The 9,859-nt window shown below is 55.8% G+C and overlaps 1 protein-coding gene across 7 annotated transcripts in view; it reads right to left on the bottom strand.

The window, feature by feature from the left end:
- Positions 1–7,294: 7,294 nt before the first annotated feature.
- The window catches only part of TBC1D16 (TBC1 domain family member 16), a 32,159-nt gene continuing 29,594 nt past the window's right edge, over positions 7,295–9,859 (bottom strand). For all 7 annotated transcript variants that reach the window (XM_071573305.1, XM_071573308.1, XM_071573304.1 and 4 more), the window contains one exon: positions 7,295–9,613. In XM_071573305.1, coding sequence (XP_071429406.1) covers positions 9,368–9,613 — 246 coding nt within the window. In that variant the 3' untranslated portion in view covers positions 7,295–9,367. The remainder of the gene's footprint in view (positions 9,614–9,859) is intronic.

Genomic DNA, 9,859 nt, shown 5'->3' with positions numbered 1-9,859 from the left:
GTGGAACTGCATTAAACCCATCAGGAGGTGGCTGCTTTGCCTGGGGGTGGGAACCCATCGGCATCTGCAGGGCACAATCTCAGTCCAAGGCACTGTGGAGGCCGCTCTATGTCTTTGCTCCTGTCTGCCAGTGGGGCTTGGGCACTGACTCAGCACCCACACTCAGCACAGGTCACTCTGCTGCTGCTAAAGGCTCAGCCCTGGGTCTGGAAGATTTTTCATGGCCTATAAATTCTTTAAACCCAAAGGCTGATGATCTGTGAGCTCTTTACATGTGTGCTGGATGGGGCAGAGCAGGTGCTGGCTCCTGGCTGAACTCTGCACTGCTCAGGCTGGTTTAGGTGACTGGGAACAGCCACAGAAGAGCTGAGTGAGCACAACTGGGAGACAACTGGTTGCTGACAGGCTAGACTGGCTCCTCCAAATTCTTCCCTTCCTTAGACTGCCTGGATTTGGTTATATAGAGCCAAGTGGGGACTTAAAGTGGTTCCCGGGATTCTGCACTGCCCCAACCCGGCACAGTGGTCCCGTCCCACAGTGACATTGTCCCAAGCTCTGTGGCTGTCAGTGCCTGACCCTCAGGCTTTCTCATGCCAGACATTCATGTGAAGGTGTTGCAGCAAAGACTTTGCAATTCACCCACGAGGGATGGCAAAGTGACCAGTTCCTTAGAAAGCTTCAGCTCATCTCCCTTTTCACTTCCTTGTCTCTCAGGTGGCTGCATGTTCCCTGGACAGCTATTTTTAGGCTGCTGTTCACTGTCTAGTTTCCCCCAGGGATGCTGAGCAGGTTCTGGGAACTCCAGCTGTCTCTCAGGCAGCACGAGAGATGCTTTGCTTCCTGAGCTCACTCTTTCAGTGCCCAGCACATGCCCTGGCTCTGCCACTCTCCTGCAGCTGCCCTGGCACTGGGTACAGGCTGGAGTGTGAGACAGGGATGCCCATTCCAGGAACTGCTGAGGAATGTGTGTGGGGTCTTCCATGCCCTGATGATGCTGATGCTCTGCCCTGGCGGCTGGGATCACAGGGCAACACTGATTCATGGAGCTCTGTCATCACAAACACAACAACCGCTGTCCTGGCCCCGAGGATTTACTGCCTGCAGCCAGGAAATACGGCACAGGCAGTTTCCTGGTATTCCTCTTGCTGGAGGGGACGGCAGGATCCCTGGTGCAACCTGGGGCTCAGTCCTGGACTCCCCACTGCAGGTGCCTTGCCCAGTCACCCCTGCTTCCTTTTCTGCCCCAGCATCCAGTTTTCTGGGTCCCTGGCATGTCCAGCACTGACCATTGGGTCTCGTGTGTCCCAGCTGGGGTGACCAGCTCAAGCCTGGCTGGAGTTGGGATGGAGGTGAGGAGCTATTGGAGTCCTGTGGTGACAGGACCTGCCCTTGGGATTGACACTTTGGGTTCAATTGAGTCATTTGGTTTCTGACACACCCTGTGTCACTCAGCAGGCGGATCCTCCCCGCCAGCCTGCATGGGCACTGGGCAGAGGAGGGTCCCCAGGGCTGGTGATGCCAGTTGGCCCCTTGTCTCTCTGCCTGGGGCAGCTCTGTGAGCAAAACCAGGGCTGCATCTGCCCTTGCTTTGCGCGAGGTGTGCCGTGCTGGTCTGGGGCATGGCAGGTCTGGGTGGACAGGGAGGTGTGAAGTGACACCGTGCACAGGCTGGAGCACAAGACAGGGCTACAGGGTTGGCCAGAGCAGGGAGGGGAGCTGCAGGGGGCTTGGGGAGACCCTGCCAAGTGGGGTGCTGCTGACACAGAGCACTTTGCTGCTCAGCCCTGGCTCCCTGAGCGTGGCTGCCCGAGCTGGGGGTGTCTGGGGCACCTTCAGCAGCGCCAGGGCCAGCCCCAGGGAGGCTCCAGCTCTGCAATCCTGCAGCCCATGTTTGGGCTGTGGCTGCAACAGGGCCATAAAAGGCAGTGTGGGGAGGGCACTTGCGCTGGGCCTGCGGCATGTCTGTGTGCTGGGGCATCCTGGGGAGCTGCCAGAGGAAATCAGGGCTGGGGGCCGGGGCAACTCCATGAAAAGGGTGCTTTGCCTCTCCCCCAGCCCATTGCTGCCAGCTCTGTGCCTCACTGGTTCTGGGGAAGGGCCAGGCATCCCCTGTCACTGCAGGCAGACCCCATCCATGGGTGCCCACAGGATCTGTCTGGTCCTGCAAGGTCACAGACAGAGCTGAGCTGAGCTCCTGCTGGCCACACAGCCCAGGAGGGGGCTCAGCAACTTGGTGCCAGGTGTGCTTTCCAGGGCTGAGAAGCCAGAGTTGCTTTTCTCCAACATCACCCTTAGTGGAGTGGCACAGGGAGGGTGCTTGAGGCTGAGGCCAATTCAGGAGGTGCTGCAGGTGCCAGAACTTGGGAATAAGTGGAGCCAGGAGAGACTGGCATGGGCTGACAGCACAGAAATGAAATCCAGGCTGAAGCCACACTACAAATCCATCCTGGGGGATGCTCAGGTTTGGAGGTGTCTCTAAGGGTGGGATGGTGGGGCAGGAGCTCAGTCAGAGGGTAAGGGGCAGCAAATGCATTGGGAGTGTGCAGAGAGGGGCAGGGAACAGCCCCATCACCCAGGGATGACTAACTCATAGGACAGCCCAAACTGCTGGGCCGGGTGGGGTGTGAGCCAGCCCAGAGGAATGTGAGGAAGGCAAATAGTGAGGAGGAGGAAGGGTGATTCCCCAGGTATCAGGGTGGGCACTGCTGAGCTGAAGGGCAAAGTGTGAAGGCTGGAGAGCTGTGGCTGAGCATCAAGCTGTGCTTCCAGCTGGTGAGGTGGGTGGGGTGGGGGGACTGTCCCCAAATTGCATCCCCTGGGGCCTTCCAGGCTGGGTTGTGCATAGCCTGGCAGGCTGTCCTGGGGTTGGGACTTGGAGCAGGAGGGCTGCCAGGGCCCCTGGGCCATGACTGAGAAGAGCCCTGGCATCAGGCGTGTCCTTCCCAAGCCATGCCACCAGTGCTTAACTCACCACCCCAGCACACCCAGCAGCTCCTCTTGCAGCTTCCAAAGGGTTTGGTGATGCAGGTGTGTAACACTGAGCCCAGTGCAGCCATTTCTGACCTGGCATTAGACAAAGCAAAGTAAATCCCCATTAATGACACTTTCCTGCGCGCTGTGCCCATGTCACGGGGGTCTGGGGCTCAGCCCTGTGGCTCTGGGGACAGGTGCCTGTGCCTGTTCTGTCCCTTGTGCCACAGAGGATGTAGGGCTGGTTCATCTCCTGCCTTGGCTCTTGCTTTTGTACATCCACACTGTTCATTCCCTGCCTGAGCAGCTAAATTAAGCCGAGCAACAATGGGCCATCGATTATCCCATTATATTTCCATCGGGCCTGACTTCCCAGCAGCTCCTGGAGGGCAGCACACGTGGCCTGGGCAGGATTTGGTGCAAACAACCCCTTGCTGGGTTCTGCTCCTGAGCCCAGAGTGCCACAGACCAGGGTGGTACCAGACCCACGGCCCCACAACAGCTGCTGCCCCAGCCTGGCAGGGACAGCATGGCAGAACCCAGACAGCAGCAGTGATGAACCTGTTTCAGGTGAACCTCCTTGACCTGTGGGCTCTCCGTGGCCATCCCAGCTCTGGCAAGGTCAGGGCTTCCTCCAGCTGTTTGCATGGACCTAAGGGCTGTGTCTTCTCTGGCCCCCACTTCCTGCAGAGCTGTATCCTCTCCCTGGTTCTCCATCCCCTGGACAGACACAGCAGAAACACTGCCTGGCTCTTCCTCTCATGTCTGTGATGCCCAGGAGAAGCCAAGTGATGGCATGTGACAAGCCCAGGGAGGACCCTGGTCTGCTCCCTGCATGGGGCTGGGTCAGTCACCCACTCCCTTCTCTCCAGGGGCTCATAAGCAGCTCAGGAGCTGAGGGTGACGCTGCTGTGTCTGCACTGAGATGCTGCCGGCAGATCCTACCTGCGTCAGCAGCCGAATTCCCTGCTCTCATTGCCGCTCTGGCAGCGCCTTAACCCTTTCCTGCCACCCTGAGAATGGGCTCCTTGGCGCTTGTGTCAGCCCCTCATCCCGGTACTCCCATGGTGTGGGGCTGCTCCAGGGGCTGAAAGCCCCTGTACCACTGTCTCCAACCCCTGGGGAGATCCAGCAGCACCTTCCCAGTGCTTCTGTTATGCTGGCATCAGGGCAGATTGATCACCTTGGCACAGGGCCTAAAGGCCAGCTGGTGTTTAGGCTATTTCCAGAGTTTCCAGTCACTGCTGGAAATTTTTCAGTGCCCACCCTCACCTGCAATGTGTGGGAATTGGGTTACTGCCCAGTGGGTGCCCTTGTTCCTGGGCATGAGCAGCACCAAGGGGCTCTGCCTCCACCCACAGCACAGCTCTGCCTGGTGCTGCTGAGGGCTTGGGGTTATGCAAGGGATTGGGATCACCGTTTCTGGGTGTTTGACATGTCCCTGAGCTCTGGCAGAGCCCCCTCTCGTGTCTCCCCTGCAGAAACCTCTGGAGAGCAGAGAGGACTTGGGCAGGTGTCCATCATTCAGCACCTCCCTGGCCATCCCTGCCATCACCAAGGTGAGTCAAGCCCCAGCTGCAGATAGAAGCAGCTGAACTTGTTTGTGGTTTCTGAAAGACAAACCCAAGCCAAACAAAATCAAAAATCTCATGAAGAGTCCTTGTGCTGCTCCTTCTCTTGCTGCTGCTGGGCCACACACAGCAGAACCTTTGGCAGGACCTGAACTTGATGAATTTGGAAGGTGTGGTGCATTGGGGCACTAAGGAGGGTCAGGAGCTGCTGGAGAATCTCTAACAGTTTTTAAAAAGGATCAAAACACAGTGGGAGCTGACATCAGGTCTCTTTTCCTGGGATGTCTGAGCTGTGTCCATGTTCACCCCTGTGGTTTGGAGAGGCCTGGGTGCAGGGCTGAGCCACGTGCTGCTGCAGCAGGGCTTTCCCCAGTGGTGCTCTGGTGCTGCCCAGGGAGCTCCTCACTGCAGCCCCGTGGTGTGTCTGAGCTGGCACTGCCAGCACAGCTCCACTGGGCTCTGCCAGGGCTGCCTCACTCAGCCTCTGTTTGTCTTCCAGGTGCTGTGCAACCCCATCACACGTTTTGGTTTTGTTTGAACACATTGTGTTTAAATGAATGAAATGCAGGGCGTGCAGAGCAGGGCTGGGCCAGTGCCTGGGGCAAGATGTGACCGTGAGCTCCAGCTGGCCCAACTAGGTCTATTTTTATGACCCAAGTGGAGTGACCCAGGGATTAATCAGCCCATGGGGACAGGCTACACTGGGTTTGAAATTCTTTGCTCCTTGTAATAACTCAGGTGAGTCTCTTTGGTCTTGTGACCTGTAATTTTTCATTTGACAGGCAGTGTTATGTGACAAAACAGCCAAACAGCCACATCCAAACACACCCAGCCCTTGGAAGTGGGACCAAACCCCCTCACCTGCCCCTGCTCTGCTCGCAGGTGCTGATTTCCCTGGCACAGCAAACTCCAGGGCTGGGCATCATTGCCACCTGTGTGGTCAATGCTCAATGCCAAGGTCAATCGTGCTCACCCACATGTGGGACAGCTCCATGTGCCCTCCCAGTCCTGGGCTGGTGTGGGGCAGCTCTTCCCTCTCCCCACGGTGCCCAGCAGCAGCCCAGGTGTCAGGGCCAGGCCAAGGAAGCAGGTTCAGGCTCCATCCCGAGGTGTGTGGTGCTCTGCTCCACTGCTGGCGTTCCAGGTGCAGGCGATCAGGTTCCCACTGGGATTATAGAGCGTAGTGTTACCACAGGAGCCAAGACTCAGTTTTCTTTCCTCCCTGTTCCCCTTCCCCCGGCAGCAGGAGGCAGGAGGATGTGTCAGCTCAAGACTGACACTAAAGAGGCTTACACCGACTATTTACCTTTGCAAGGGTCTATTTTTGGCTGCTCAGCTGCTGTTAATGCAACGCTCAGGGCAGTGACCGAGGAGACTCCACGTGAGGGTCACTGTTTCTAGGATCCACTTTACTCCTCTGTAGGGGCCAAGCCCAGCTGCTTTTTTGTTCCTTGGGTTTTGTTTTTTTTTTCAGATGGCAAAGTGTTACAAAAGAAAATCTTGAGGATGGGTCAGAATGACCTCAGAAACCCACTGTCCTGTCCAACACTTGACTTGTCACTGTCCTTTCATTGCAGAGGAATCCCAAGGTTGCTCCCGACCCTACCCCAGGCACTGCCAGAGGGTTCCAGGTTGGCTTCCCAGACCCCTCTCTCCCAAAACAAGCTTGAAAGGTTATGAATCTCCAGTGAGAGTTAAAAGGCATCACAAGTGAAAGAACAGGGGTCTGGAATCGGGTCACTGGGGTGTGAGTGTTGGTGGTCAACAGGAGCAACTCCACTCCTTTGTTTCCCTGACTATGGCAAAGTGGGGTCAATGTGTGCCAGGGGTTTGGGCAGCTCCAATGGGGAGCACAGAGACAGACACCTGAAGTCTCTTGCTGGCAGCAGGACCCTCAGGGAACACTGGGCATGGAGAGCTGGCTGAGGTTGGCACACCAATCCCAGAGCTGGGCACCACTTCAAACAGAACACAGCTTATTCCATGTTGTGGAAAACTGCAGTGCAGTCTTTAACTAAACGAATCCTGAGTGATTTCCACACTGCTGAATGACATTTTAATAGTGGAAAAATAATGCTCCAAATTATCTACTTCATCTCTTCCTATTGTCTTTTACTGGCTGAGAATGAGTGCTGCAGCAAAACCAGCTCTGGCTCTTCTGGGAGGGGTTTGCTGGTGCCTCCCAGCCCACTGCAGGCAGTGGAGAGCTGAGGAGGGGGCTGTGCCCACTGTGCCCAGCACCCCATGAGCTGAGGAGGGAGCTGTTTCTGCCCTGTGCCCAGCACCCATAACACAGTACTGCTGCTCCTGGGGAGGCTCTGGCTGCCCTGGCATTGCCGGGAGAGCCACAGTGCTGGGGAGGCCTCACAGTGATGCCTGTCCCACACGAGGAGGCAGGTGGCAGCAGGCAGTGCCCAGCTCCTGTTGTCTCCATGGGGAGCTGGTGTCTGTCTCAGTGCCAACCAAGCTGCTCTGCAGGAAGATGCTTCTGGTGCTTTCTGTTGTGCAGTTTTCTTGACCCAAATTCAGCCACTGCCACGTTTTGGATCCATCTGGATGGATCCATGGAGTATTACCACACATCCCCAGGCTGACATCAGGGGGGCCTGGGGACAGTGATGCAGCCCCAGCTCCCAACATGTCTCTGAGTGGCTGCAAAATGAGTGGCTCAGGCTGGGGACAGTGTGGCCAAGTGCTGTCCCCACCTGTGAGGTGCAGCTCCCAGCCTGCACAGCAATGGACACACAAAGGCCTCACACAAACATTTTTTATTCATAAATCTTGAGAAAGTCCCTGCCCCAGAGCAAACCAGACCCGGCCCTTATGGAGGTGTCACCTGCCAAGCCCCAGCTCATACCAGCAGCATCGCTGCCTCTCACAGCTGGGCTGTTTCGGAGCTGTGCCATCCTGCAGTGGGTTTCCCTATTGCTCTCATCCAGGAGAAGGTTTTCATCCTCTGAATTAAAGGCACACAAAGTGGGAGCCAAACTGTTCTCCTGCCATACAACAGCCAGCCCTCAGTGTGGCAAGGCTTCCTCCCCTTAGGAAGGCAGCAAGCACTTGGCTTGTGCTGGCTTCACAAAGAGCATCCCAGCTCCAGCCTTGCTTCCCAGCAGAAATGGGACTTATGGGCTCCAGGGCAGGCTGTGGGTAAGGCCTTGCAGAGAGAAATGTGCTTGTCAGGTGCGGAAACCCCCCCAGCACTGCACAAGGACAAGGGGGTTCCACAAGTGCTACTGGGGGCACAAATGTGCCCGAGAGGCAGAGCTGAAGTGAGCACAGCCTCACCCAGCCTGCCCAGGACAGCTGTGGGGGGGGTGTGGAGGAAGTGAGAGGGAGCAGGACAGCCAGGAAGGGCTGGAGACCCCTGACACCACAGTCACCTCATCTCCTTTTCCATTCGTACAAGGAAACTGTTCCCCTTGGCTTTGTTTGGCACAAACACCAGCTCAGGACACACCTTTGGAGGCCACTGAATTTGGTAAGGACCTTTGGCAACACAGTTCAAAGCCCCAGCTCCACTTCTGGTTGGCAAATTTTACAGCAGAAAAGAGGGGAAACGTGCTGTCCTTTCAAAAATACCCCAAGGGAAACCTTTATCAGGCAGAACTCAGCAAAAATGGCTGCAATAAGGCAAGTTTCATTTTCCCTTTGGGATGGGAAACAGGGTGCACCACTGGCACCAGCTGAGGAGCCTAAAGCCCACAAGGAGTGTATGTGCCACAGCCCGTGGCAGTGACAGGCAAGGACAGTAATATTCAGTAACTGAGGAGAGCCAAGGGAAACACAATGGGAAACATACTGGAAACAACAGACTAAAGTGTCTGAAGTCTGTAGTTGTCAGCATAAAGATACAGCTTTGCTGTACTCTCAGAATCAGAGAATCCCGGGATGGTTTGGGTTGGAAGGGACCTTAAAGCTCATCCAGTTCCACCCCCTGCCATGGGCAAGGACATTTTTCACTAGACCAGGTTGCTCTAAACTCCATCCAATCTGGCCTTGAACACTTTCAGGGGTGGGGCAGCTTCCCTGGGCAACCTCTGCCAGGGCCTCCCCACCCTCACAGGGAAGAATTTCTTCCCAGTACCTTGTAAAGAAGGAACTTTGGACAGTGTCTGTGAAATACCCCAACTCCGAGCAGCAGTGTTGTGAGACCTGGGGCCGTGCACTTTCTGTACAAATGGTAAAAAAAATCACATCAGTCAGTATACCTTATAAAAAAGACCTTGAGGTGACCAGTCCTTCCTCACCAACAAAGCAGATGCCTTCCCTGCCATCCCAAAGGACTGCAGTTTTATTTTTGGCAGATTAGAATTAAAATGGTCTCTATGGCTTTAGAGAGAAGCCATGTTTTGCACGTTTTGGTTGAAGCAGAGAGCGTGTGGTGTGCTCTGGGTGAAGGGCAGCACAGAGGCCTTGCCCCAGCTCTGCTCCTGCCACTGCCCCACCAACGCTCAGGTGCACTTGGCTCTCTTGAGTGTTCTTGTTTCTCATAAGCAAGTAAGCAAGTTCTGGTTGACAACCAGTCCAGTCCCAGAGGCAGAATAAAAAGTCCTTGTTGAGACCTAGAAAACCTTGTTTCTAACAAAATCAAACACAAACATGTGCCAACACAGGTCCTGGGTTGATGCCTTTCACTCAGGTTCTGCCACCAGTGCATTGGAACTTGCTTCCCATGCAGAGCAATTTAATTCCTCTTCCATTTCCCACCTTTCAGTCTTCTCAGGAGTCTCGCCAAGCTATTCCTCCATTTTTGTCTTCATCATTTTTCCCTATGCACATCCTTCCTGCCCTTCCCTTCTGCCGCCACACCCCGTTCCTCTCAGCTATTTTCGGAAGGCAAAGACATCCCGTGTTTTCAGGCCTTTCTTGCCTTCGCTTCCTGGCTTCGGAGAAGACACTTCCACCAGCCCTCCATATGGGCAGCTCTCAGACTCTGGGTGATGGCCAGAGCACTCCACAGCAGGGATGAAGCCACTGTCCCACATCCCTGTCCCACACAGCTTGCAGAGGTCATGCAGGCTGCAGGGGATGCGGGGGAGCAGGTGGAACTGATAGAGCAGACTCCTGGCCTGGAGGGAAGGGACAGAGAGAAAATGTTCACTTCTCACTGGGGGATGAACACAGAGAGCTGAGGTGGCCCATGTCTTCCTCTCCCATCCTCCTGTTTGACTACCTGAGCTTCAGCAAAGGCGTGTCTGAATACAGAGCTGAGGGTTAAGCGAGGCCCTGGGACAGTGGGAGGTCACAGGGGCTACCACACTGCACAGCTCACCCCACGGCCCCAGTCACTCCAGCTCAGATGGAGTGGGGACCAC

Source organism: Pithys albifrons, chromosome 19, assembly GCF_047495875.1.
Source record: "Pithys albifrons albifrons isolate INPA30051 chromosome 19, PitAlb_v1, whole genome shotgun sequence".
In the NCBI taxonomy this organism is placed as follows: domain Eukaryota; kingdom Metazoa; phylum Chordata; class Aves; order Passeriformes; family Thamnophilidae; genus Pithys; species Pithys albifrons.
This window is presented reverse-complemented; position numbering and strand designations above follow the sequence as displayed.